Here is a 27,988-nt window from a genome sequence, read left to right on the forward strand (position 1 = left end):
CCCACCTTCTTTTCTGGCTCATATCCATTCCTTCCCCTGGCTCCCATCTCTTTAATTATCATTCCTTTGTCTTGCCCCTGCTTTGGGGTCTGCTCTCTCCCAGTCCCGTCCACTCAGTTCTCATTCATTTGCCCTGGCTCTGCTCCCTCCTGGGTGCCACAACCTCCCTGCTTCAACCCTTCCCCCTGTCCATCACTTACTGGGCCCTCTGCTCCTCAGCCAGCTGTCGGTTGAAGCTGTCTAGTGCCTGGCGCAGTCCCTTCTGGGTATGGCTCTCCAACTTCTCCATGGCTAGCCCCTCCCTGGCTGCTGCCTGGCTCTGGGCTGCCCACTCTGCCTCCCACCGCTGCTCTTCCTCCTGTTGTCACAGGGAGGGAAGGAGGTAGGGTTAGGGTGGTCCCAGGGGTAGAGCCTCCTGCCGAAGGCCCACCTCCAGAAGGTACATCCACCTGGCGTTCCTGGTGTTGGGTGACCTGGGCCTGGTGCAGAGTCTGAGTGGGTTCCAGGAGTCCAGTGGGAACCAGGCTCCCTGTTGGCTGTGCCTGCATCTCAGCGTGGACCATGGACTGCTCCTGGGCCTGTGCCAAGCGCTGCTGCTCTGCCATCTCTGCTGCCTGTGGAGGGGGGGATAAAGTTTCCCAAAATACTACTCAGAGGGATATTCCAGTATCTCATAATACTCTAGCAGAGTGTTTAAGTGTGCCATACTGCCCTTGGAAGGTTATATCTCGTAATACCCTAGGGAAGATTATCTAGGTATTCTATAGTACCCTGGAGATAGTTATATCCCATAAAGCTGTATGATGCAGGGTTCCAGCCATCTCATAATGCCATGGGGGAAGAGAGGAGGAATCCAGGCATCCCATAATGCCTTGGGGGAGTGAGTTTAGGTGTCCTATAAACCCTTGTGGGGAGTCATATCCCATAATGCTCTGGGTGTGGTCCAGGTATCCCATAGTACAATAACTAGCAGAAAATATCTAGGTATCCCAATCATGCCCTACCAAGATGCAAATATCCCATAATGTGTGGGTGTCATGTGCCATAATAGCATGATGGGGGGCAGCAGTCCCATGATGCCCTGGGAGATGGTGTGGGGTAGGTATCCCACATTTCCTTGGGGATAGGGGAGGGACAGGTGTTCCAATAAGGTGCTGGGGTGTACTAGTGTATCCCACCATGGCATAGGGGAGATTTAGGTATCCTATTATACCCTGGGGCAGGTATTTTCAACCAGTTTTCAATAAGTGTACCCCCAATGACCAGACATGGAGTTGGGGGGGGGGGTGGCATACAGCCAGATGCGGAGCAGCGGCAATGCAGGGTGGTGGGTAGTAGCAGCCACCGCATGCAAGCTCCAACCCCCCTGCATCTGGCCAGCCAGGGAGTGCCTGTAGAGCCTGCAGAGGGGTGCCACTACCCTTGTCTCCACTCCCTGCCCCAGCTCTGCTTTTTCCAGGGTGGTGGTGCTTTGTCCCCTCGCCTTCTTACCCCTAGAGCCTTCCCAAGTACACCCAGCAGTATGTGTACCCCCAAATGACAACCCCTGCCATGGTGGGTGGGGGTCGGAACAGGTCCTATAGTGAGTGACCTGGCATTTGTACCTGTGCCTGGTTGTAGGTGGCGGTGGCCTGGGCCCGGGCGCAGCGACACACATTTTCCAGCTCCTCCAGTTCCAGTGCTCGCAGCCCCAGCACCACCTGTTGCTGCTGCTTCAGTGCCTCTGGGAGGAGGGTGTGTGTGTGTGTGAGGATATGACTGGGAGAGAACCCAGGCTCCCAGCCCCTCTTGCTTTTACCCCCCTAGGCCCCGTTCCCCTCTCAGAAAACTTGAGGAGTCTGGGCTCAAGCCCCCACTTCCCTCCCAGAGAACCCAGGTGTCCAGGCTTCCAGCCCCAATGGAACCTCGCCATGTAGACTCCAAGCTTACCTCCCATTCCAATCCCCCACCACTACAGAACCCAGAGATCCAGGCTCCCACTCCCACTGCTCACCCCATCAACAACACCCTCCCCTCCCAGAGAACCTAGGCATCTAGCTCCCACCAATCACCAATGTAGTCCCTCTCGGCTTGGGCTCGGTTCTGGGCCTCACGCTGCTGGTCCAGCACCCGGTGCTGCTCATTCTGCTGTTCCCGGCGCCGCACCGCCACCCCTGGGTCCTCACCCTTGAAGCACTGAAGGCTAGCAGGGCCTGGGGGGCCCTGATCCTCCAGCTCTATGGCCTGATCCTGGGCCTGCTGCTGGACCCAGGTGGCCTCCAGGGCCTGGCAAAGCCCCCAAGCCCGCTCTTGCTCCTTGGTCTCCAGTATCTGGGCCACCTGGGCTCCCTGCAGGTGCACTAAATCTGGGGGAGAAGGGGTCAGAGATCTCTGCCCTCCCACACCCCGTAGGGAACCTTGGAACCCAGGTCCCTGGGGCCTGAATTTGTTTTTTCCCAGGCTCACCAAAGGCCTCCTCTCGGCATTTCTCAGTCTCCTCTTGCAGCTTCCGCTCAGCCACTTGGCATTGAAGGGCTTCCATGTCTACCTAGATGGCAGGAAGAGGCAAGGGCAGGTTGGGTCCTGGATGCCTGAGCTCCCTCTTCTCTGATTCCCCAGACCCTATCCTTCCATCAGAAAACCCAGGTGACTGGGCTTTCAGCCTCTCCTGCTGCCCTGCTCTCACCTTCACAGCCTCCACACTCCCCTCCTGGAGACCCCTGGTGTCTGGGATCTCAAGCCCCACTTCTCTCACCCCCTCAGCCCCCACTCCCCTCCTAAGGCACCCGGGTGTCTGGGCTCCAAGCTCTTTTGCTTTAACCCAACAGACTCCATTCCCCTCCCAGGGAACTTAAGCATCTGGGCTCCCAGTCCCTCCCTGGTCCAACCCCCCCCTTCAGTGTCTTGGAACAGGGATCTTGGCTCACTCCCATCTGGCAATAGCAGGGGTCAAAAATACGTGTCTGGCGCTGCCGCTCCTGCTTCTTCCGGGCCTCCAGCACTGTCCCTGCCTTGCAGGGCAGGTCTGCCTTGTACATCCTGTGGGTGGGGGTGGAAGTGTGGTGAGTACCAATGGGAGAAAACCCAGGTGTGTAGGTTCCCAACACCTCCTGCTCATCCACCAGCCCCTTTTCCCCTCCCAGAAAACACAGGTGACCAGGCTCCTACACACTGGCCTCCCTCTACCCTCTCAGAGCCAGGAGAGAACCCAGGCATCTGGACTCATGACTTAACTGGCCCTTCCTGATCTTTGACCCCTTCTACTCACCCTTACTTGCCCCCAAAAATTCCCTTTGCTTCCTGACCTTTGACTTCTGACCCCAGCCTTTCCCCAGTGTCCTCTGCCCTTTGACTTCCAATTTACCTCGGTCCTCCTTGACCTCTGACCCCTGCCTTCACCCCTATCCTTTTTGACCCCCGCCTTTGGGCCCCCTGACCTCTGTGCTCTCTGACTGAGCCCGCCCTCCCTGCCCTGCTCTGCTCCGCTCCGCTCTGTCTCCGAGGTTCTCTGTGTTTAATATCCTTGTCTCCAAGGTAACAGGACAACTCATTCCACCTGAGTCTCCCCTTCCCATTGGTAAAGCCCAACCGCAGTTTTATGCAAATAGCGGATGTCCTGCGGGCCAATTAGAAACAAGAGGTTGGGAAGAGGGGCGAGGTTTGTCATGCAAATAAATATCCCTATTAAGTAGGAAGGCGGGAGCCCGAATGCAAATAAGGCCCGGAACCTCGCGGGCTAATGAGGAGGAAGAAGCAGCAGCCAGTTATGCAACCCGACGCCGTGAGCACGGACCAATCTGAGGCAGCTTTGGAAAGCAGCCCTGCCCTTTTATCTTGATTTGGTTCCTCGCGAGAGCTGGTGCTCTCGCGAGATTTCCTTATCTTGGCGGCAGCGGCAGGCCGGAAAATAGTGAGGGGGTTGGGGTGTGAGTCGGTACTCCGGCGGGCCTCCGTAGGGCCGGACGAGACCATCCAGTGTCTCGTCACCATGGGATTCCTCAAGCTGATCGAGATCGAGAACTTCAAGTCCTACAAAGGGCGGCAAATCATCGGGCCCTTCCGCCGCTTCACAGCTATCATCGGGCCCAACGGCTCCGGTACGCGGGGCCTGGTGGGGGACCTCCCCTACTGTCCAGTGGGCAGCTGGGTGGTACAGCCCAAGGGGGATGCTTGGCGTAGCGGTGGGAGGTTGGAATGTACCACTGGGACCCCTGTGGGGTGAGGGGCTGAGGGGGGTGGTATAGTTCGGAGCGAGACCCTTTCGTTTGGTGGCAGACGGGTGGGATGTTCTATTGAGACACGGGGGAAGGGTCTACGGATGGGTGGGCTGTCAGGTGGGGGATAGGTCACCCTTGGCTTGGCCGTGGGCTGCTGGAATGTTCCACTGAGACCCCTATGAGGTGCACTGGAAGGGCCCTTGAAACTCTTTTCTTTATGGGGGTGAAAGTGTACAAAAGCACTTCTCCCCTCTCCCTCCTGTATTAGAGGTGGTAGGTGCCATAGGGGACTTTCCCCACATAGGAATGCTATTGCCCACAGAACCTCCCCCCCACCCATGAATGGATGGTACAGTCTATTGGCACCCCCTCCCCCCATCCCACATTAAAATTGGACAGACTGTGGCTCTTGGGGAAGGATATAGCTCAGGAACCCCCAGTGATGCATACCCCATCCCACAATGCATTGTGCCTGCTACCACCCCTTGCAACACTATGAGGCCTTTCCCCCACAGGGATCTCTCAACAAGGCATTGTTTATGCCAGTCTTTCTGCTATCCCAGGAGGCCTTCCCCCTGCTGACATACCTTTCCACAATGTATTGCTCATACCAACCCCTTCTTACTGTCCTGTAAGCCTTTGTCTCACTGATCCCTTCTGCTGTCCCACAATGCATTGCTTATGCCAACTCCACCACTGCCCTGTAAGGCCTTGCCACTTGATTTGTATTATTCCCACAGTGCATGTCTGCACAGATCCCTCCACTATCCCACAATGCATTGCTCATGCAATTCTTCTTTCCCACTATCCTATAACGCATTGCTCATGCCAACCCCTGAACTCTCATGAGCCCTTCCCTGCACCAATCTCCTACTATCCCAAAATGCCCTCCCCACACTGAAATTGCATCACTCAACATACTTCATTTGCCAAATACTACTTTACTATCCTGTAATGCCTTACCGTGACTGCCCTATCCCTGCTATCCCATAGTGCATTGCTTATGCTGCCCTCCCTAGCATCTCATGAGGTCTTGCCTGCATCAGTCCCCTGCTATCCCACAATGCCTTGCCCATACTGGGGCTGCACCCCACAGTGCATTGCACCTACCAATCCTCCTACTGTCCCACGATACCTTGCCTGCCCTGACCTCCCCTCTGTCCCACAATACCTTGCTGGTTCTGCAGGGAAGTCAAACTTGATGGATGCCATCAGCTTTGTGCTGGGTGAGAAGACAAGCAACCTGCGGGTGAAGACTCTGCGGGACCTGATCCATGGGGCGCCAGTAGGGAAGCCGGCTTCCAGCCGTGCCTATGTCAGCATGGTGTATGCTGAGGATGGTGCCGAGGACCGCACCTTTGCCCGTGTCATCGTTGGTTAGCTTGGGGATGGCACAGTGGGAAAGGGGTGGGTCTTGGGACCAGGGGGAGGAGCATAGTGGGGAAGGGGTGGGGCTTGGAAACAGGGTGGGGCTCAGACATAGGGCAGGGCTTGGGAGCAAGGGGAGGGGCTGAGGGGTGGGGCAGAGTGGGCTTGTGGGCTGGAGCAGAGGAGGGTGGAGAATGGGGTGTTGCTTGGTTAGGGGGCAGGGCTTTGAAGAGATCAGGCTTGAAAAGGGCAGGGCTGGTGAACAGGGGTGTGACATTGTGGGAGGGTGTATTTGGGACTGGATGTGAGGCTTGAGGAAGGGATGGTGCTTGTCAAACTGAGGGATAGGGTGGGGCTTTAGAGAAAGAGGGGGCTTGTGGGCAGGGGAGGGGCCAAGTGGCAAGGCTTGGGCAATGGTCAGACCAGGGGAAGGAGCTTGGGGGAGGGGAAAGGTTGGACAGCAGGCACAGAGGCTGACAGGATGCAAACTCCATTCCCTCCCTTTACTGGCCTTGACCCTCACCTCTCCAACTCATTAGGCAGCTCTTCGGAGTACAAGATCAACAACCGGGTTGTGCAGTTGAGTGAATATAGTGAGGAGCTAGAGAAGCTGGGCATCCTCATCAAGGCGCGCAACTTCCTTGTCTTTCAGGTGGGGGTGCTGCCTACCTGGGATGGGGCAGAGGAGGAGGAGGAGGGCTATGGGGTTCCGGTGTGCAAGGGGTGGAGCTGGGAGGCAGGTGAAGGGGTATGAGGCTTGTGGTGTGAGGAGTCTTGGGTATATGGGAGGAAAGGGGGACCCAATCCTGGCTGGGGCTTGGGGGGCATCATGGGCCTGATCATGGGGATTGGGAGGTGTATTCTGTCCCCAATCCTGCTGGAGAGCATGGTCTTTCAGGGCTAAATCCTAGGATCTGTGGAGAAGGGAGGTTTAGCTTTAATCCTGGGTTTTTCGGGATGGTTCTGGGCCCTATCCTGACTGGAGAGGCAAGGTCCCTGGGTTTGGGGGTGGTATCCTGGTGTTGATACTGTCTGGGAAGGTCCTCAGCATGATATCTCAGTTTGAGGAGGTCCTGTCCGTGGTCTTGGGGATTGGGAGGAGGATCCTGGGCTTGATCCTGGCTGAGGGGGCAATAAGTGGTGGGATCCTGGGGCCTGGTGGCGATGCCCTGACCTTGTCTTCCATTGGCCCGGGTGGCAGGGGGCAGTGGAGTCAATTGCCATGAAGAACCCCAAGGAGCGCACGGCACTCTTTGAGGAGATCAGCCGGGCTGGGGAGCTGGCTCCTGAGTATGACAAGCGCAAGAAGGAGATGGTGAAGGCTGAAGAGGACACACAGTTCAACTACCACCGCAAGAAAAATATCGCTGCAGAACGCAAGGAGGCCAAGCAGGAGAAGGAAGAGGTGCGGGGAGTGGGGCACAGGGGCAGTGGGTAAGGCCTAGTTGTAGGAGGCAGGTTTGTGGGGACAGCAGGGAAGTTATACTAGGGTTTAAAAGCAAGGTGGGAGGTGTGCAGAGCCTCTGGTGGCAAGAGTGGAGTGGGGGTGGAGGTGGGGCCTTGGAGGTGGGATGGAAGAGGGGCTTCTGGAGTAGAGAGGGTTTCAGAGGTGGGGTGGAGCTTCTGGGGGCAGGGGCCTGGAATGGCTGAGGACAGGGCTGGTGAACAGGATGGCAGGGCAGAGCAACAGGTGGGTGCAGGTGAGAGGCTTCAGCAAGTGGGGCCAGGTTATGTTTGGAGGCAGGTCCAGGCCAGGGCTCCAGAGCAGGTGGGGCTGGAGGGTTGGGGGACGGGGCTGGTGAGTGGGCGGGGCTGGAATACTTGGAGGCAGGGCCAGCGTGGGTGATCTGTTTGGGGGTGAAGTTGGGGCTAGCAGAAGGGCAGTGCTAGTGAGTGGGTGGGGCAGAGATGTTTGAAGTAGGGCCAGGGCTCCAGAGTGTAGGGCTGTGGGGTTTAGGAGTGGGATTGGAGCTAGCAGGTGGGCAGGGCTAAAACACGGTGGCTAGTTTGGAGAATAGGTGAGGTAAGAATGTTGGGGGCCAGGACTCAGGTATTTGTGGGTAGGACTAGGAAGTGTGTATGGCCAGGCTATTTGAAGCCACACCTCTCATCTCTCTTCCCCAACTGCTAGCAATCAGGTTATGGGTGCTGACAGTTGGGGTTGGGTTGGACAAAGGATTCCTGGGTTCCTGGCTAACCCCATGCCCCACTCCCCAAGGCGGACCGGTACCAGCGGCTGAAGGATGAGGTGGTGCGAGCCCAGGTGCAGCTGCAGCTCTTTAAGCTGTATCACAATGAGGCAGAAATTGAAAAGCTGAACAAAGAGCTGGCCATCAAGAACAAGGAGATTGATAAGGACAAGAAGCGCATGGACCGTGTTGAGGATGAACTCAAGGACAAAAAGAAGGAGCTGGGCAAGATGATGCGGGAGCAGCAGCAGATCGAGAAAGAGATCAAGTGAGGCTAGACAGTGGGGGATCTAGAACCTGGAAGGGTATTGTGGATTGGGAACCAGGGTCTAGAACTGAGGAGGGACCTGATTCTAGAACAGGGAAATCTAGAACCAAGGAGTGTGCTGGGTACTAGAACATGAGGCCTACAGAATATAGCAATCTAGAATGTACATAACTCTTCTCCCATGCACTGGATGATCTCAACCACACCTAGGGTGACCTGAAACTTGAATGATTTTCTTTCAAGTGTGCTGGAGGGTCTGGAAGGTGCTTTGGTTGACCTAGAACACATGGATTTTATTATTTTTTTTAATTGCATGGATTGAGTGATCTAGAAAACCCCTTGGGAAACCTTGAATATGGATGATTCATTTCTTGTGTTGGGTGACCTAGAATGTCCCCGGGTGACCTAGAATGTCCCCAGGTGACCTAGAACTCTGGCCCACAGGGAGAAAGACTCAGAGCTGAACCAGAAGCGGCCGCAGTACATCAAGGCCAAGGAGAACACGGCTCACAAGATCAAAAAGCTGGAGGCGGCCAAGAAGTCACTGCAGAATGCACAGAAGCAGTATAAGAAACGCAAGGGTGATATGGATGAACTAGAGAAGGAGATGGGGGCAGTGGAAAAGGCGCGGCAGGAGTTCGAGGAGCGCATGGAAGAGGAGAGCCAGAGCCAGGGCCGTGACCTCACCCTTGAGGAGAACCAGGTGTTCTACCCAACTGGTCCCCTGCAACCCTGCCTCAGAGCTGGACGCATCTCTGTCGTCTCTGGGCACTGTTATGCTCAGCTGTTTTACCAGCCACTTTGCCCCAGAGCTGGCTGCATCAGGGCCCTTCCCTGGGCAGTATTATACCCAGCTGTTTCACCTCAGAACTAGGTGCTTCTCATCACTATGGGGCATTATACTTGGCTATTTCCCAGTTGCCCCGACTCAGAGCTGGGTGCATCTCAACCTTCCCTGTGTGGTATTATACTTAGTCATTCTCCCCAGTCCCCTCCCCGGAGTTGGCTATATCTCAGTCTTCCTCTCTGTGTAATGTTATACTCTACCATTTTTCAGCCATCCCACTGAAGAACTGGATGTATTTCAGCCCTTTCAGTGTGATTTTATATGCATCCATTCTTCAGTTATCCCACCCCAGACTTGGCTGCATTTTAGTTTTTTCCAGGCATTTGTTATTCGTTGTTTTCCAGCTGTCTCACCCCAGAGCTGGCTGCCTTTTAGCTCTCTTTGTGTAACATTATACCCAGCTGTTGCCCAACTGCTCTGTTCTAGGGTTGGCTGCGTTTCAGCCTTTCACATGTGATGTTATACGTGGCTGTTCCCTGCCCCCCCTACCCCAGAGCTGGGTGCACCTTGGGGGCAGTGTTATGCTTGGTTGCCCCGCCAGCTGCCCCACCCAAGAGCTGGGCTCTCCTCAGCCTTGAGTGACTCCCCTGTTCATCCCCAGGTGAAGAAGTACCACCGGCTGAAGGAGGAGGCTAGTAAGCGGGCAGCCACGCTGGCCCAGGAACTGGAGAAGTTCAACCGGGACCAGAAGGCTGACCAGGACCGACTTGACTTGGAGGAGCGCAAGAAGGTGGAGACAGAGGTGAGGCCCTTCCCCCTCCCTTTTGTTTTTGAGCCCCACTCCTCATAGCCTGTGCCTGGTAGCTACTATTGTTTAACACCCCTCCACTCCCTTTCTCTGGGCCATGCCCATTTCTAGGGTTCTTTGGCCCTGCATCACTTACGTCATGTGGCCCCACTTCTTCCATAGCCTTTGCCTGGAGGCTAGGACTTTTCTGTCCTGCCCCCTTTCCCTGAGTCCTGTCCACTGCTAGGATTCTGGCCCTGCCTCCTTGTCTACCTTCCCTTGTGGCCCCACACACTTTTAGGACTGTTGACCTTGCTCCCTGCTAGGACCTTTTGGCCCCACTTGGACTTTTTTTTTGTCCTGCCCCTTTTCTATTGAGGCCCTGCCCAGTTCCCCATCAGGTACTTGTGGCTAGGACCTTTTTAACCCCAACTCTTTGTTGTTCATGGCTCTACCTCTCTGCCCCATGTCTCCATCCCTTCCCCAGGCCAAGATCAAGCAGAAGCTGCGGGAAATTGAAGAGAACCAGAAACGCATCGAGAAGCTGGAGGAGTACATTGCTACCAGCAAGTGAGCACTGGCCCACAATGCACCAGGCTTGGAAGGGAAGGGACCTCCGAGGAGTGGGATGGGCCTGGCAGAAGGCTCTGCCCTCTTAACCCCTTGAATGCCAGTGCCCTCTCTAGGCAGATGCTGGAGGGGTGCTGATGTCTTGGGGGCCTGATGGGAGGTTCTTCCCTCCTAATCTTGTATGTGCTGTGTCCATGAAGGGGGTGGGGATGGGAGTGGGCAAGGCTTAGCAGGAGGCTCTGTCTCCTTGATCCCTTGCCTGCCAACCCTTCCTCAGGCAGCCACTGGAGGGGGAGCTGAGAGAGTGGGTGGGGCCTAATAGAGGCTCTGCTCTCTTAACTCTTTGCATGCTGATGTTCCCCTGCAGGTTGTCTCTGGAGGAGGAAAGATGCTGGTGTGGGTGGGGCTTGGTGGGAGGGGACATGTCTTAGCAGGAAAAGGCAGAGCATAGTGGGCTACTCCAGCCCCTTAACTCTTCGTGTGCTGGCACCCCTTGCAGGACAAAGGAAATGGAGGATGCTAAAACAGATGGGGCTTGGTGGGAGAGCGCAGGGCCTGGCAGAAAACTTTTTCCCTTTAACCCATCATGTCCCAGCACCTCCAGCAGGCTGTCTCTGGAGGAGATGCTAGAGCAGGGGTAGGCGTTTTTTGGCTGGAGTGCCGAAAAACACCATAATGCCTACCTCAGAAGGTGCCGGAGTGCTGGTATGGCAGAAAAGCAAAATGAGGGTAAGGGGTACATGGCCCCCCAGCCCAGGCTCTTTGGCTCCCAGCAGCTACCCTGGCTGCTGGAGCCTGGGCTGCTCCCAGCAGGGCTTGCAGCATCCCAGCTGCCTGCTGGGAGCAGCCCAGGATCCCAGCTGGCAGCAGCTCCCCAGAGCCGGGCCAGCTGCAGTTGGGAGGCTTCAAACAGCTATGCTGGGCTCCAGGCGGCTCCCGTACCAGCTCCGCACTGGCATGCACAGGTGCACCTGGGAACGGGCAGTGGGGGCAGGGCCTGAGGCAGTGCATCCCTAGTCTCTGCCCTGCTCCCAGCATGGAAGTGATAAGGCTGGTACAGCTGTTAGGAGCCAGCCCACTGCTTGCTGCAGCTGGCTCCAAACAGCCGCGCCGGGCTCATCACCTCCATGCTGGGTGTGGAGGAGAGACCGGGGCTGCGCTGCCTCAGGTCCTGCCCCCACTGCCGGCTCACAGGTGCGCCTGGTTGCACAGATGCGGAGCTGGTGCCAGATCCTGACGCAGCTGTTTGGAGCCTCCTGGCTGCAGTCGGCCCCAGCTCTGGGGAGCTGCTGCTAGCCAGGATCCTGGGCTGCTCCCAGCAGGCTTCTGGGATGCTGCAAGCCCTGCTGGGAGCAGCCTGGGCTCCGTTGCTAGCAGCAGCTTCCTGAAGCCGGGGCAGCGTGCCAAGCAAAATGGCCTTGTGTGCCACGCTCAGCACACATGCCAGGGGTTGCCGACCTCTGTGCTAGAGTGAAGATACTAGAAGCTTGATTGGGTAGGGCTTAGTGGGAGGGGTGGGGCCTGATAGGAAAGTGTCCCCTTAACTGCTCGTGTGCTGATAACTGCTAAAGGAGATAAGGAGCAGAGGATACTGAAGCTTGGTGGGAGGGGGCAGGATTTAGCAGGAGGTTCTGCCCTGACCCCTATCCTGGCCCTCCATAGGCAGTCACTGGAGGAGCAGAAGAAGCTGGAGGGGGAGCTGACGGAGGGGGTGGAGTTGGCCAAGCGCCGCATTGATGAAATCAACAAGGAGCTGAACCAGGTGATGGAGCAGCTGGGGGATGCCCGCATTGACCGCCAGGAAAGCAGCCGTCAGCAGCGCAAGGCAGAGATCATGGAGAGCATCAAACGCCTATACCCTGGCTCTGTGGTGAGGTACACCTGCCCCCCCCCCCCCCCAGCAAGGCCTGTGGGGTTAGGGCCAGGCAGAGGTTGGGAGGAGCCTCAAAAGAAAGGACAGGGCCTGGCAGGGATGGGTGGGGCCAGATGAGGGAGTAGGAGGAGATTCAGAGGGGTGGGAGAGACCACATGGGTGAGGCTGGGGGGTGGTCTCAAGGGGTGGGCAGGACCAGGCAGGCAGGAGTAGAAGGGGCCTAGTGCATGGGTTCAGATGGGCAGAGCTAAGCTGAGGTTAGGTGGAGCCAGGGCAGTCATGTAGGGGTAGGAAGAACTTCCAAGGGGGAGGCAGGGTTCCTGGGGGCTAGTAGGAGGAGTTCTGTGGAAGTTGTTTCCTCCTTGTAGCCTCCTAATTGCCGCCCCCCCCCCCAGTACGGACGGCTGATCGACCTATGCCAGCCCACACAGAAGAAGTACCAGATTGCCGTGACCAAGGTGTTGGGCAAGAACATGGATGCCATCATTGTAGACTCGGAGAAGACAGGCCGGGACTGCATCCAGTATATCAAAGAACAGCGTGGCGAGCCTGAGACTTTCTTGCCCCTCGACTACCTTGAGGTGGGTCAGTCCTGGCCCCTTTCCCTGTCCCCCCTCCGCACAGCCTGAGATACTCCTGCTTCTCAACTGCCTTGAGGTGGGACCCCATCCACACAGATCCACACAGATCAAGACCTTCGTGCCCCCGATGTACATTGGGAGCTGAAGACTCTTCTGCCCCTGTGCCTCAATCCTGTCCTTCCCCAGCAATGGCGATACATAGGGGGTGCATGTATACCCTCTGAGATCAGCTGTGTGCCCCCTGGAAGCACCAGGTGCAAAACTGGAAGTGCACTTCTGGTTTTGCTGCTAGCTCAGCGATCAGCCGGTGAGGGGACCCCCTCCTCCTGTTGATCTGGTGCCCCCCCCACCCCGACTCAGTAGGCACCCAGTTGCCCATGCCTCCTGGGTCAGATTTTTGCCTTACCCCCTACCCACACATGCAGCCCAAGCTCTTCTTGTCCCTTGATTACCTTCAGGTGGGCATAAGCCTACCTCTCTCCCCAGTCCCATCCTGTCCTCCCTTCATGCCTAACCCTGCCCCTATTTACCACCCCCCACCCCCCAAAGGATTTTCCTGCCTCATAACTACCTCCAGTCTTGACCCTGTCCCCCCCCACTCTTGCAGGTCCTCTGGGTGAGGACTGAGGTCAGAACATAGCTGGGAGCTTGGATGCCTGGGTTCTTCCCAGCCCCAGTAGAGGAGCAGGGCTGAAGCATTACCCTTGCCTTTTTCTCTGCAGGTAAAGCCAACAGATGAGAAGCTGCGGGAGCTGAAGGGGGCCAAGCTGGTGATTGACGTGATCCGTTACGAGCCGCCTCACATCAAGAAGGCGTTGCAGTATGCCTGCGGCAATGCTCTCGTGTGTGATAATGTGGAGGATGCACGGCGCATTGCCTTTGGTGGCCACCAGCGCCACAAGGTATGACCCAGGTGTCCAGGGAACTTCTCCCCTAACCCTGACTGGGACCCAGGCATCTGGGAAGCTCACCCCTTACAATATTTCCTTGCCTGGGCAGGAGATGGGACCCAGGCATCTGAGGAGCTCATCTCCCACCCCCATGTGCACACATACATACTCCACTGCCTGGCTGGGAGACAGGGCCAGACATGTGGTGTGGGGACTCCTGGATGCACCTACGCACTGCCCTGCTTGGATGGGAGATGGGATCTGGGTGTCTGAGGAGCATCCCCTTCCCTTCCCTGCCCACATACACGCTCCCCTACGTGGGTGGGAGACTAGGTGTCCAGGGATCCCCTCACATATACACATATATGTTGCCCTTCTCCTTGGGTGGAAGATGGGACCCAGGCATCAAAAGAACTCCCTCCATCTTGTAGATACACATGCACACTCTCTTGCCTGGGTGGGAGACAGGACCCAGGTATCCTGGGGAGAGGGGGTCATGGTGCATTGTGGGGGGTTGGAATTTTACACCCCACTGAGATAAGTGCATTGTGGGAGGTGCCCCTGACCCTTGCCTCCTCCCCCCAGACAGTGGCACTGGATGGGACACTATTCCAGAAGTCGGGCGTGATCTCAGGTGGTGCCAGTGATCTCAAAGCCAAGGCACGGCGCTGGGATGAGAAGGCTGTCGACAAGTTGAAAGAGAAGAAAGAGAGGCTCACTGAGGAGCTCAAGGTGTCAGGGACATTGGGGTGCGGCCTGATCAGGCCTATTGAAAGGGTGTTATTATACTTGGCTATTCCCTAGCTGCTATGCCCCAGAGGTGGCTGCATCTTGCTTTCCTGATGTAGCATACTTGGCTATTTTCCAGCTGCTGCATTCCAGAGCAGCTGCATCTGGGTCCTTTCTTGTGCAGCCTTATACTTGGATGTTTGCCAGCTCTCCCATTCCAGAACTGGCTGTGATTCAGCTGTATCTGCACAGCATTATACTTGGCCATTATTCAGCTGCAGCACCCCAGAGCTGGCTGTGTCACACCCAGGAGGTGTTATATTTAGCTGCCCCAACTCATTTCACCCCAGAGCTGGCTACATCATGGCCTGCTCTGGGTGGTGTTACACTCAACCATTCCCTGCTGCCCCATCTCAGCCCTTTCTGAATGGCATTATACTCAGCTGTTCCCTGGTCATTGTCACCCTAGACCTAGCTGCATCTTTCTCTGGGCAGCATTATACTTAGCTGCTTTATTTTTGCCCTGCACCAGAACTGGATGTATTTTGCTTTCTTTACCCAGCATTACTTGTAACTGCCTAACACCAGAATTGGGTGTGTTGTAACCATCCTGTTATGCTCTTACACATGCCCAGTGCTGCAGTGGGAAACCTAAGTGCCATGTTTTAGGGTGGTGTTGTGTTTATCTGCTTCTCAGCCTCCCCACTTCAGAGCTGGCTTTATCTTGGCCCTCCACAGTTGGTGTTATACTCAGTCATTCCCCAGCAGCTCTACTCCAGAGCTGGCTGCATCTTACCTAGCCAGTCAGTGTTATGCTTGGTTGTTTCTTGCCAAAACTGGTCACATCTCGGCCCTCCCTAGGTGTTGTTATACTTGGCTGTTTCCAACCATCCCACCCCAGACCTGGCTGCGTTTTAGTCCTGTCAGGGCAGAATTATATTTGCCTGTTCCCAACCTCCATGCTCCAGAGCTGGCTGCATCATATTCCAGTCAGGTAGTGTTATACTGTGTTTTCCACCCTAGAGCTGGCTGCATTTTTTGGCTCTCTTCATGGGATGTTATACTTGGCCATCTCCAAGCCACCTTACCCCAGAGCTGGGTGCGTCACCGCCTGGGTAGGGCTAATTTTTACTCTCCCTAGTTTCCCCTCCCCAGAGCTGGCCACATTTTAACCTTACCAGAGCAGTGTTCTACTTGGTCACGCCACTCCAGAGCTGACTCTCTCTCAACCCTCACAGAGTAGCATTATGCTCAGTTGCTCTATCCTAAAGGTTGGTCATGTTAGCTCTCCCAGGGCAGTATTATACTGAACCCTCCTTCAGCTGCCCCAACCCAGAGCTGGCAACATCTTGGCTCTTCCTGGGCAGTTTTATAATCGGCAGTCCCACCCCAGAGTTGGGTGTACCATCCCCCCCCCCCCGACATCACCATCTGTGTGTCTTCACTCACACCCCCCACAGGAGCAGATGAAAGCTAAGCGGAAGGAAGCCGAGCTGCGTCAGGTGCAGTCCCAGGCCCATGGGCTCCAGATGCGCCTCAAATATTCACAGAGTGACCTGGAGCAAACAAAGACCCGGCACCTTGCCCTCAATCTCCAGGTACAGAAGTTTGCTGGGGTCAAATGTGCCCCCCTCATCACCTAGAGGTGTCCTTGGTGTGGTGGCTTGTTGGGGTCAACCCCCCACCCCAGCCTGTCCTCCTTGCCCTCAACCTTCAGCTACAGTAGTCTGTTGGAGTTGGGTTTCAGCCCCCTGTTCCCTCATTTGCTACCTGGCTCTTGTTCTCCAGCTATGGTAACCCACTGGAGTCCAACAGCCCTACCCCTTCCTGATGTGGGGTCAGTCCCCCCCTCCACTGCCCGGCCTGCCCCCTTGTCCTGAATTTCCAGGTACAGCAGCTGGCTGGGGTCATTCCTTCTGCTGTTGGTGGGGGTGGTTATTTGGCTGAGTGTGGGGGAGGTTGGGAGGGATTGTCTGACCCTTGACCTCAACCCCTGCCCTTTGCACGCACACATACACCCTCCCCCCCCCTTCCACAGGAGAAGTCGAAGCTAGAGAGCGAGCTGGCTAACTTCGGGCCCCGCATCAATGATATCAAGCGCATTATCCAAGGCCGTGAGCGGGAAATGAAGGATCTCAAGGAGAAGATGAACCAGGTGCCTGGTCTGACTCTGCCCCATGGCATTCTGAGATGCTGGGAAGCCCCATGGCTGGCCCAAGGCATTGTGGGATAGGAGGAGGAGCTCTGCCCCAAGATGTTGTGGGAGATGGGTCAGGAGACAGAAATGCCCTGAGGCATTATAGGGCATGGGGAGGCAGCTGTCCCAAGGCATTGTGGGACTTGGGGGTTGGGTTGGCTATCCCAAGGCATTCAGGGGTTAGGAAACAGCCATGCCATGTAACATTCTGGGAGATGGGGGACCCAGGGCATTGCAGGAAATGGGGCTGGAGGGGTGGGCAGCTCTGCCTCAGGGCATTAGGAGTTGTAGGGAGAGCCTTGTCCCAAGGTAGTGTGGGATGTGATGGGAGCCCTGCCTCAAGGCTTTCTGGAATACAAGGGGTCAGAGGGTGGTTGCTCCAAGGTATTCTGGGGTGCATAAAGTAGGGGGCAGTCCTGCCTCAAGGCATTGTGGGATACAGGGGTTGGGGGGGCAGGGGGAACTCTATCCCAGAGCATTATGTGTTGTGGGGGGATCCTTACTCCAAGGTATTGTGGTATACAGTTGGGCAGAGGGTGGTGGCCTTGACAGGGCGTTGTGGGATATGGGCAGTCCAAGGTATTGTCAAATGCAGGGAGCCAGGGGATGGCTGCCCCAATGCATTGTGAGATGCAGAGGTTGTGGGGGTAGGGGGAAGGTAGCTGCCCCAGAGCATTGTGGGATGTGAGTGGAGCTGTGTTTTGTGGCATTATGGGATACAGGGAGCTTTCTGCTTTCATAGGATACAGAGGGCCTAGGGGGGCAAATCCTGGCTCTGGGTACCTTGTGGGTAGATGGAAGCCTACATCAGTGCACTATGGGGGATGTAGACCTCTTAGCTGGCTCTTCTTCCTCAGTGCAATGTATTGTGGGGGTTGCCATCCCAGCCCTTGCCCTAGAGCATGCTGGGAGACATTCTGCCCCTTTCACCAGTGCATTGTGGGTAGAGGTGCACTGATACATCAGTCTGATATTGGAATGGCACCAATTTATAAAGAAAATTGACTGAATTGGAAATTAGCCTAATGTGGTCGATTTTTTAAATGCTTGGGCATGTGTGTAGCCGCAGCACGGCACATAGGCAGCAAGGAGCACAGCCTGTTGGCTTGGAGAACTACATCCAAAGTCTGTTGTGGTAGAAGGGGAGGGAGGCAGCATGGGGGTGCAGATCAAGGCCCCTGTGGTGAGGGAGGTGGGGAGGGAGTAGGGTAGTGTGTGGGCAGCTCCCACTGCTGCACGCACCCTGGGAGGGCACAGCAGGGGAGAGGGGGCATGTGTCCCAGATCTGTGTGGGACAAAACAGGCTGGGGCCAGGACTGTGCCAGGCTCTTCCCGGCAGGTGCAGAGTTGGGCCATGGCTGTGGTCTGGGTGGGCTGCAGCAGCGCTGAGAGGGAGGGCTAAGGGGTGGTGCTATGCAAATTTTAGGGTGGCTGCAGCCCTCTCTGTAGCCCTCCTCCTAGCACTGCTGCCATCCACCCCATCACAGCTCAGTTCAGCCTAGCCCTTGCCAGGAAGAGCCCGGTGCAGCCCCAGCCCACAGCTGTAGCCTGTTCTTCCCCAGGCAGACTCAGGGGCATATGCCCCCCTGTGCCCTCCCAGGACATCCCTGAGCCCCCCCAGATGAGCAGGGGCTCCATTCCCTGCCCTGCTTCTCCTTGGCTGGGCAGTGCCTCCTCAGCTCTGCTCCACCCGTTTACTGCAGGGGCCTTGATCTGCCCCCCACCCCTCCCACCAAAACAGACTTACCAGCTGGATGCAGTTCTTCAAGCTGCTGGGCTGCATATTAAAAATTGGATTGGTATTGGCTGATTTAGGCCTCCTTAAAAATCAGCTATTTTTTTATCGGCCCCTAAAGTCTCTATCGGTGCACCCCTAATTGTGGGATAAAAGGACTCCAAGCCTCTTCCGTGCCCCCTTCTCTGGGGTGTCCAGGCTTGATGGAGGGTGTGGGGGACTTCAGATCTCCCTGCCTCCCCCACAAGCCAGTGTCTTACCGCTCCACCCCCATGGTGCCTCCAGGTGGAGGACGAGGTCTTTGAGGAATTCTGCCGGGAGATCGGGGTCCGGAATATCCGAGAGTTCGAGGAGGAGAAGGTGAAGCGGCAGAATGAGATTGCCAAGAAGAGGTGAGGTCTGAGCCTAGGTGGGCCCCCCCAATTTCCCCATCCCATGTCGGGCCCTACCTCATTTTCCTCTGGGAAAGACCAGTAACACCAGGCAGCAGCCAGCTCTGGGATGGAACCGCTGAGGAACAGCTGAACATAAGGCTGCCTAAAGAGGGCTGAGAAGAAATCAGCTCTGGGTTGGAGTGGCTGGGGAACTGCTGGGTATAATACCACTTAGGCTGGGTACTGGCACAGCCACATCTGGGGAGGGGAGCTGGGAATGGCTGAGTATAATGCCCCATGAGGAAAGCTGAGATGCACCTAGCTCTGGAGTGTAGGCATTGAGAAGCTGCTGAGTATAACTCCACATAAAGAGGACACTGAGTACAATGCTGTCCAGCACAGGCAGGCCACTGCCCCTCTCTGAGCCAGGCAGTGCCCCTGGATTGGGGTCTCCATCTTGCATCAGGATCAGAGACCCAGGTGTGCTCCCACCTCTGGCAACCCCACCATCCCACCCATGTTCCCTACTGGGACAGAATCTGCAGCAGGATCATCAGGATCAGGACTCCTCTCTCTCTTTCTCCTCCCCACCCCACCCCTTCCCAATACACTCTGTGGCAGTACAGCCCCCATCCCCCCGTGGAGGTAAGATGGTGGGGCAGCCTCACCCCAGAAGGTGTGGGGAGAGATTTTTTGGGGATCAGGCATCCCAGCCTGATGCCTAAGTAGTGCCCCTGACCAGTCCATTAACCAGCTGCTTCCTGCAAGGGGGAGCAGGGGGAAGACTCCATCTCTCCATGCCTTTAATTGTTAGGCCAAGCTGCCTATTCTCTGGCTGGAGACATGCTGGGGCAGAAATCAGGAGGTAAATTCCTCAGGTTGAGACCCCTGCCCCATCTCCCAGGTGCCCCCCAAGCTTCTTTTGAGTAGGATTGGGGCAGAATCAGGTCCCTCACTGATTCATCCCCACCTCCCCATTTCCCCAGGCTGGAGTTTGAGAACCAGAAGACACGGCTGGGCATCCAGCTGGACTTTGAGAAGAACCAGCTCAAGGAGGATCAGGAGAAGGTGACCATGTGGGAGCAGAGCGTGCGCAAGGATGAGGCAGAGATTGAGAAGCTTAAGAAGGTACCCTGGTGGGGGCAGGACTTGGGAGGAGGGGGGTGCAGTGTCAGGACTAGGAGAAGGCTGGAGCTGAGGTGGAGACCAGAGAGGTGTTGTTTGGGAGGGAAGAGGGAGGGGCCTCAGGCTTGGGAGTAGGATGGAGGTGGTGAAGCACTGGGCTGGGGCCTGAGATGAGGTGGAGCTTTGGGGGTGGAGCCTGAGCTGAGGGGGTGGAGTCTGAAGGGGCTGGGATGGGGGCAGGGCCTGGGAGGACAGGATGGAGGATCAGGTTTGGGAGAAGGATGGAGAAGATAAATGAGGTGTTAAGGGTCTGGGGGAAGGGCCTAAGGTGCTGGGTGGTGCTTAGGACTCCTGAGGGGGTGGGACATCAGGCTTGAGAGAAGGATAAAGCAGAGATGGAGAAGATTAAGAAAGTGCCGCGGAGCTGGAGGCTGGGACTTGAAGCCCAGCGGTGGGACTCCAGCAGTGCTGTCTGGGGCTCCTTGGCTGGGGATGGTACAAGAGTTAAGGGGAATAGGGGGATATTTAGGTGGTGTGGCTGGCCCTAGAACCAAGGGAACGGGGTCTGTTCACTTCTGCACAGTTTGAGGGTAGGAGGAACTACAGGAAAGAGGTGGGGCCTGAGGGAAGGACGTAGAGCTCTGATGGGGGCACAGAGCTTCTGTGGAAGTGTCAGTTGATGGGTTGGACCTCTGTACTGGCAAGGGGTGAGAACCTACCTTTCAAGGGGCATGGCTTAGACAGCAAAGGACAGGGCTCATCTTGTGGGTGGGGCTTCCTCTTGCCTGTCTTGCACAAGGGGCTGTAGAGGTAGAGCAGATGGGCCAGGTAATGGCAGAAGGGGTGGGGCCTGGCGGGGGGAAAGTGAGCAGGGCCTGGGTCAGGCTGAAAGATGTGGGGCTTCCTCTTGCCTGTCTGGGGGACATAGGGGCAGGGTGACAGCAGAAATCGGGGGGAGAAAGGGGTGGGGTGGGGCGTGGCTGAGGGGGCAGATCCTGAGCCCTGTGCCGCTTCCCCCTTCTCTGTTAGGAGGAGCAGCGGCACATGAAGATCATCGATGAGACAATGGCACAGCTCCAAGACCTGAAGAACCAGCACCTGGCCAAGAAGTCGGAGGTGAATGACAAGAACCATGAGATGGAGGAGATCCGCAAGAAGCTGGGCGGAGCCAACAAGTGAGAGGGGTAGTGCTATGGAGGGGAGGGGAAGGGGGGGGTATTAAAGGAGCTGGGGGTGGGGCTGGCTGAGAGAGGTGGGGCCATTGAGGGGGCAGAGGAGGTCAGTGAGGGCATAGCTGTCTGATAGGGGTGGAGCCCACAAGGGTGTAGAGGTGGGCTCATGGAGTTGGGGCCTGGAAGCAGGTGGGAGAAGCATAAGGAGTGAGGTGGCAGGGGCAGATACAGAGGTTGGGGCCAAGGGGACTTGTCCCTCTGTAGGGTTGTGGCCAGCCAACAGACTTAGCCCAGCCCGCAGGAGTGGTGGTGGGGCAAAGTGAGTGATGGGGGAGGGGCTAGCAAGTAGGTGGGAGAAGAGCTGGCTGATGATGCAAGGCTAGGAATTGTGATAGGTGGAGCAGGGCTACAATGTGAATGGCAACTGGTAGGTGGGATTAAATGTGTGGGACAGGACTAGGAAGTGAGTGGTGGCAGCTGGGGGCAGGGCTAGGCAAGTGATGGGGTGGGGTTAGGAAGTGATTTGACAACTCGTACTGGCAAGGGTAATGGGAGCTTGCAGAAATGGACACAGGTCAGCCATGATTCCTGCTGCAGAAGTGAAGTGAGCAGCATGGCTCCATGATGCTTCAGGGTGGGAGTGAGCAGTGTGGCTCCATGATGTTTTGGTGGGAGGGGCTGGGGCTGTGGGCAGGGCCTGATCTCTGGGCCTGCCTCCTGGGGGCGCAGGGAAATGACACACTTGCAGAAGGAGGTGACAGCCATTGAGACAAAGTTGGAGCAGAAACGCAGCGATCGCCACAACCTGCTGCAGGCCTGCAAGATGCAGGACATCAAGCTGCCCCTAGCCAAGGGCACCATGGATGACATCAGCCAGGAAGAGGTGGGGCCAGGAGCAGGGCCTTGGGGAAGGGGATGTGGCGTTGGGCACGGAAGGAGAGACTGGGCCTGGGGATAGGGGCTTAGGGAAGATGGTGGGGCCTTGGGGATGGAAGGAGAGGCAGTGGGCCTGAGCTGGGGGATGGGACCTCAGAAGGGGGCAGGGTCATAAGATACAGAATGGGGTCTTGGCTTGGGGGTGTGGACTCAGGGAAGTGGGCAGGACTTTGAGGACAAAAGGATAGATGTTTGGCCCAGGGGCAGAGCCTTGGGGAGGAGGGAAGAACTTCACAGATAGAATGGGGTGGGGTTGGGTGAACCTCTTAGAGGGGGTGATGCCTGCCCCAGGATTTCAGAGAAGGGGAGGGGCTGTTATGACGGGGTGGGGACAGCCTGGGAGAGGAGCTTCTCTGGAATGCTCCACCCCTTCCCTTACCTGCCCCTTCTCTTCCACTGGCAGGGTGGGGCACATGGGGAAGAGGCTGGGGGCAGCTCCCAGCGCACATCGTCCATGTATGCACGCGAGGCTCTCATTGAGATTGACTACAGTGACCTCTCCGATGAGCTCAAGGTGGGTGGGGCCAATGGAGCAGCAGGTTAGTATCTATATTAGGACTGGAGGCAGAGTCAGGAGGGTAGCGGGGTAACATCTACACTGTGACCAGGAGGGCCTGCTTCTGGTTTTGCAGGTCCTGCCCCTTACTTGTGCCTCCCCCCAACTCTTTTGACTCCATTCTCATCCACAAGGAACCAGCTCAGGCTCTGGCCAGGTTCAGGCTGTTGGGGTGGAGCCTGGGGACCCATTAGCCTTGCCTTCCTTGTGATCTTGCTCCCTTCTGTGGCTCAACCCTTAGCTAAGAGAAGCTGGTTTAGGTTTTTGGCAAGCTGAGGCTATACCAGCTGTTAAGTAGTGGGGAGGGTGCTGGAAGGCAGCAGGGGTGCAACCCCTTGGCTCTGCCCCCCTGTTGACAGACACTGCACCTTTATGCGACTCTGCTCAACTGAAAGGAACTGGCTCAGGCTGTCAGCAAACTCAGACCACATTAGTAATTGGGAGTAGTGGAGGGTTGTTGGGGGGGAATGGGAGGGGTGTCAATCCCTTGATCTGACCACTGAGAGTTCATGTACCTCTTATTTCACTCTGCCCCTAGCAAAGAACCAACTTAGGCTCCTGGCAAACTCTGGCCATCCCAGCTATTAGATGGTGGGGTGGTGGGTACCTGAGGAGGTTGGGGGACTCCTTGGGGCCCCCCCTACTAAGACCTGCCCCCCACAGGATGCACAGGCAGAAGATGAGATCCGGCAGGAGATGGCACAGTTGCAGCAGCGGCTGACTGAGCAGCAGAGTGTGCTGCAGCGCATTGCTGCCCCCAACATGAAGGCCATGGAGAAGCTCGAGAGTGTGCGCGACAAATTCCAGGAGACCTCTGATGGTGCTGCCCAAATGCTGGGGTTCCCTGGGAGGAGTGGGGGCTGAGAGTTAGAGTTCCTTTGGCAGGGGGGAGGCAGACTCCAAGGATACTTTTGAGGGCGGTTGTGGGGATGGCCTGAATGCCAGGGCTATCTGTGTGGGGAAGTGGCTAGCAGCCTGGATTCTCTCTGCATTGGGGTGGGAGAGCCCTGCTGGATACGTGGACATCTGGGTTCCCCGTATGTGGGAGGAACTAGAAGACAATATGCCTGAGTTCTCTATACGATGTTGGGGATATGGGGCCCCAATGCCTGGGTCCTCTGTAGAGGAGGGTTGGCAGCATGGACACCTGGGTTCTCTGTACAGGGGGATTCTGAGCACCCAGACACCTGGATTCTGTGTATAGGTGGGTGCTCAGGGCCCAGGTGCCTGGGTTCCACTCATCACCTGTTCCCTTGCCAGAGTTTGAAGCGGCCCGGAAGCGGGCCAAGAAGGCAAAGCAGGCGTTTGAACAGATCAAGAAGGAGCGGTTTGACCGCTTCAATGCCTGCTTCGAGTCTGTGGCCACCAACATTGATGAGATCTACAAGGCCCTGTCCCGCAACAGCTCTGCCCAGGTCAGCCCCACCCCCTCCCTGGGGACCATGGCCACCTGGGAAGCCACACCCCCTTGTAGAGCTTGGGCTATGTATCCTTGCAAGGCTTAGGCCATGCCCCTTGCATGGCTTGGGGCACACCCATTCCCAAGGCCACACACCTAGCATGGCTCAGGCCACACCCTTCAGGGAGGCCACACCACTTAAGTTGGGGACATGCCTACCTGGGAGGCCACACCCTCGCACAGGTTAGGCCATGCGCACTAGGGAGGTGTCCCATACTCATCAAGGAGAGACCATGCCCCTTTTCCAACTCTGACCCTGTCTGTAAAAGATGTCCCACCCCCTGTATGGCTTTGGCTTCACCCACCAGGGGGAAGGTCACACCCCATTCCTTCTGTGGTTTTGCCTATACACCCTTTGTACAGCTGAAGCCCGTCCCCCAGCCAGCTCTTGCCCACCCACTCTCACAGTAGGGGAAGGGACCCTCTCAGCTGGCATAAGTTCCTCTCTCTCCCCTAAGCACCTCTTTAAGGCTTTGCCTGCCACATGGGTCCTGCTGGGGCCCAGCCCTTCTGTCAGTCACTGTAGAAGCTCCAACTGAGGTCCAAGGGCAAACAGTGGCAGGTCACTTTCTACACTAGCACTCTGGGGCTTGTGCCCCAACCTTGATGCCCCCTCCTTTAATTCTCATCTTTGAATCTGCCTCCTCAGGCCTTTTTAGGCCCTGAGAACCCTGAGGAGCCCTATCTGGATGGCATCAACTATAACTGTGTGGCCCCTGGCAAGCGGTTCCGGCCCATGGACAACCTGTCGGGGGGGGAGAAGACTGTGGCTGCCCTCGCCCTGCTCTTTGCCATCCACAGGTGATGCCCAGATGTCTGGGTCTCTTCCTTAGCTCATGGGTAGTGGGAGAGCTGGGAGGCTGGACACCTGGGTTCTCTGGGAGGGAAGTGGGGGTAGGTGGGTTAGGCATCCAGACTCTCAGCCCTCCCTGCTCTGGATTCTCTGGGAGAGCAGTGAGAGCAGGGTGGGGCTGGGAGTCCAGATGCCTGGGTTCTCTGGGAAGGGAGTGGGGGCTGAGGGACTTAAAACAAGGGATGCTGAAAGATTGGACACCTGGGTTCTCTCCCCCCTCTCCCTCCCCCTTGCCTTTCTTGTGATCTCTTTCCCCCCACCCCTCCAGTTACAAGCCAGCCCCCTTCTTTGTCCTGGATGAGATTGATGCAGCACTGGACAACACCAACATTGGAAAGGTTTGTGTTTGTAGGCTGTCAGTTGAGCAGGGGGGAGTATCTTCTGGGTGGGTCTCTGGGGGAAGATGATGGCTGTTGGTATGGTTTGTGGGTCCTGATAGGGGTGACTTGGGGGGTCACAGGGGGGATGGAGGGGTTCCAGGGGGGCTGGGGAGCTCTGGGTGGGCTGAGGCGTGTGGCTTTGCAGCCCTTGCTAACCACCCCCCATGTAGGTGGCCAACTACATCAAGGAGCAGTCAACCTGCAACTTCCAGGCAATTGTAATCTCACTCAAGGAGGAGTTCTACACAAAGGCTGAGAGCCTCATTGGTGTCTATCCCGAGGTGGGTAGGGAAGTGTTTTACTGGGCTGTTCCCCAGCTGCTATCTCCAGGCAGTTGCTGTCATTTCACCCCAGAGCTGGGTGCATCTGGGAAGTCTGTGGAGAGGAGTGTAATGTTGAGCTGTTCCTCACTTGTTCCACCCCAGAGCTGGGTGCATCTTGGCCCTGGGCTGTACCATGTACCATGAGGGGGCAGCCCTAATCCTTGCCCTAGCCGTGGCCTGTACCATGTGGGGCTGGGGGGAGCCCTTACTATGGGCTGTACCATGTTAGACTGGTGGGGGGAACTCTGCCTCTGGGTTGTACCATAGGGGAGGAGTTGGAAGGATTCACTCTGGGTTGTACCATGTGGGGGTGGAGGTGGGGAGGAACCCTGCCCCTGGGCTGTATCATGTGGGGCTTTCTGGGCTATACCACAGGGGACTGAAGGGGGGAGGCCTGTTGATATTGGACCATACACCCTAACCTCCACATGTTTTTCTTCCTGCTCCAGCAAGGTGACTGCGTCATCAGCAAGGTCCTGACCTTTGACCTCACCAAGTACCCTGATGCCAACCCCAACCCCAATGAACAATAGGGGGTGCTAGCATCTTCCAACAGGCATCTCCCCTAGCTTGAGATGCAGCCACCAGGAGAAGAGGGTGTGGCTGAAGCCTACATGCTCTATCCCATAATTTGGGGAAGCTGGGGTAGCAAGGTTGGAGTGGAGAAGTTAGACTCAGACACCTTACCCCAAAGCTGGATTTATCTCAGTCTTGGGGGGGAGGCGGGAAGGGGCAGGGCCAGTTTTGAGTATGGGGCTACTCAGTGCCCTGCCTCTTCTTCCCCCCTCCCCCCACGCTGTAATTTTGGGTGAGCATGCTGGGATTTTAACCCATATGGATGCTTTTTTAAATCTTTATCATGGAAATGGGGTTAGGGGGGAGGTGGGTATTTTAGGACCAAGGGGAATCATGTTGGGGATAGTTGTGAGCTCACGGGGGGGGGGGGCAGGGGGGCTGTTGTGAACTCCCAAGGGCCTGTCATTACCCCCCAGGCACTGTTGTGAACTGACAGGAGCTGTCCTGACTTCGCAAGGTGCTTTTGTGACCCTCCAGCCGTGGTTGTGAGCTCCCAGGGGCTGTCATGACTCACCCAAGCTACTGTTGGAGTTCACTGCAGCTGTCCTGAACTCATGGGAGAGGGAAGGGAGGGCATCATGAGCCCTGAAGCACAGTCGAGCTCATGAGGGGCCATTGTGAGTTCATGGGGGCTGCTGTGGTATTGTCATGAGGTCACAGGAGCTGTTGTGACCCATGTTACCCTCCCCCCCAGCTCATGGAAGGCTGTTAAACTCAGGGGGGTGGGTCTTGTCTGTGTGTGCATGTTTTCCCCTGGCTTTGGGGGGGCCTTTTTTGCTGTTTTCCTCATGACATAATAAATCAGATCTGTGCAATGAGAGCTGCCCTTGTGATTCTGGGAAGTAGGAAGGGAAACTGAGGCACATAAGTTCTAGAAGGGCTGGGGGCAGATGAAGGGGAGGTGTCCCCCCCAACACTTTTGCTTGTTCCAGGTTCTGAAGAATTAACCCCCAACTGGATTTACTTATAATTGTTTTCATGTTGACAAGTGCCCTTATGGTGCTGTAGAGTTAGGGTAGGAGCACCCGGATGCTTGTGTTCTTCCTCAGGGCTCTATGACAAGTGAGGGGGCTGGGACCCTGGACACCTGGGTTCCAGACTGGCTTGGGGTGGGGGGGGGGGAGTGTGCGTTGCTGGGTTAGAGCAGTGGAGCCTGGATGCCTGACTCTGTGTGGGGAGCAGGAATATAGGATCAGGTGGGTGGGTTATAGGCAGGGGGAAGCTCTGGGAACCTGGATATCTGGGTTCTGTGTTAGCTATGGGAAGGGAGTGGGTTTGGGGAGTTAGACCAGGTGCAGGTGCATGCCTGGGTTTTCTCCCTGGTCTGGGAGGAGTAGAATGGGGTTTGTTGTCAACCTGAGAATCTAGGACCACAGGCCTATATGTGGCATTTTACTCAGCGGTTCCCTAGGGGCTCCACCCCAGAGCTGGGGCACAGAAGAAAGGAGATTAAGATTAATTAATCAAGGCTGGTGAACTAGCTGAAGCCTAGGGAATCTGGGGATTTCAGCTCCCCACTAAAAGTGCTAGGGCAGCTTTCTCTCCAGGCCCAGATGCCTGGCTTCTCTGGGGGGAGTGGTGTGTAGGAAGGGTAGAGGTGGGAGCCCAGACATCTGGGTTCCCTGCAGGGGCAGTAGGTCACAGTGGGGGATATGGGGCTCAGATGCCTTGGTTCTTTGGGCAGGGGGGCTGAAGCCTGGGGTTTCTCCTGTAGGAGGGTTTCCTTTCCCCCCCACCCCACATCCCTCTGTCTTCCAGGCCAAAGGGTCCCCAGGCTCGCATTGGGGTGCTTCTCCCCCTTTCTCATCCCTGTCTCACCCCTCTCCTCCCCTCCCCTCCCCTCAGGCCCCGCCTGCCCTCTGCTAGGCCTTCTGCAGACCTGCTTCCCCCCTCTCATCTCCAGGCTCGCCCTCTCTCCCCCTCTCAGGCTCGCCCCCCTTCTGTTCCAGGCTCGCCCCCCTCCCCCTTCAAGTTCGCTCCTCTCCCCTCCCTCAGGCTCCTTCCCCCCCCACAGCTTGCTCCTCCCCTTCAGGCTCTCTTCCCCCTCCCCCACTCCCTCTAGGC

At 56.7% G+C, this 27,988-nt stretch overlaps 2 protein-coding genes across 5 annotated transcripts in view; one reads left to right on the forward strand and one right to left on the reverse strand.

Moving 5' to 3' along the window:
* Positions 1 to 3,486, reverse strand: part of LOC149858522 (RIB43A-like with coiled-coils protein 1) — a 4,331-nt gene extending 845 nt beyond the window's left edge. The window contains exons 1-7 of one of the 4 annotated variants that reach the window (XM_090060877.1): positions 3,417 to 3,486; positions 2,907 to 3,018; positions 2,446 to 2,527; positions 2,052 to 2,345; positions 1,605 to 1,723; positions 450 to 614; positions 201 to 358 (exon numbers count right to left, since the gene is read on the reverse strand). In XM_090060877.1, the coding sequence (XP_089917003.1) occupies positions 201 to 358; positions 450 to 614; positions 1,605 to 1,723; positions 2,052 to 2,345; positions 2,446 to 2,527; positions 2,907 to 3,017 (929 nt within the window). In that variant the 5' untranslated portion in view covers position 3,018; positions 3,417 to 3,486. Of the gene's footprint in view, positions 1 to 200; positions 359 to 449; positions 615 to 1,604; positions 1,724 to 2,051; positions 2,346 to 2,445; positions 2,528 to 2,906 lie in introns of all 4 variants that reach the window. The other 3 variants (XM_090060876.1, XM_090060878.1, XM_090060880.1) reach the window with 3 other exon arrangements.
* A 457-nt stretch (positions 3,487 to 3,943) lies between these two features.
* SMC1A (structural maintenance of chromosomes 1A) lies at positions 3,944 to 26,739 on the forward strand. The gene is made up of 25 exons (XM_090060713.1): positions 3,944 to 4,076; positions 5,384 to 5,572; positions 6,104 to 6,216; positions 6,766 to 6,969; positions 7,783 to 8,021; positions 8,466 to 8,724; positions 9,470 to 9,610; positions 10,083 to 10,165; positions 11,828 to 12,035; positions 12,434 to 12,619; positions 13,342 to 13,521; positions 14,095 to 14,241; positions 15,699 to 15,836; positions 16,277 to 16,393; positions 18,456 to 18,562; positions 19,531 to 19,672; positions 20,699 to 20,844; positions 21,571 to 21,724; positions 22,181 to 22,291; positions 22,997 to 23,153; positions 23,594 to 23,748; positions 24,442 to 24,593; positions 24,914 to 24,983; positions 25,196 to 25,306; positions 25,798 to 26,739. Exons 1-25 carry the CDS (start codon positions 3,968 to 3,970, stop codon positions 25,879 to 25,881), a joined length of 3,702 nt encoding a protein of 1,233 aa, XP_089916839.1. The 5' UTR covers positions 3,944 to 3,967; the 3' UTR covers positions 25,882 to 26,739.
* Positions 26,740 to 27,988: the final 1,249 nt, after the last annotated feature.

The sequence above is a fragment of the Crocodylus siamensis genome, chromosome 8 (genome assembly GCF_052110815.1).
Source record: "Crocodylus siamensis isolate JL-2025a chromosome 8, ASM5211081v1, whole genome shotgun sequence".
NCBI lineage: Eukaryota > Metazoa > Chordata > Crocodylia > Crocodylidae > Crocodylus > Crocodylus siamensis.

Coding starts and splice junctions, on each gene's coding strand:
- SMC1A (XM_090060713.1), top strand. CDS start 3,968: ATGGGATTCCTCAAGCTGATCGAGATCGAGAACTTCAAGTCCTACAAA. Junction 6,217..6,765: donor GCAACTTCCTTGTCTTTCAG/GTGGGGGTGCTG, acceptor CCCGGGTGGCAG/GGGGCAGTGGAGTCAATTGC. Junction 25,307..25,797: donor TCATTGGTGTCTATCCCGAG/GTGGGTAGGGAA, acceptor TTCCTGCTCCAG/CAAGGTGACTGCGTCATCAG.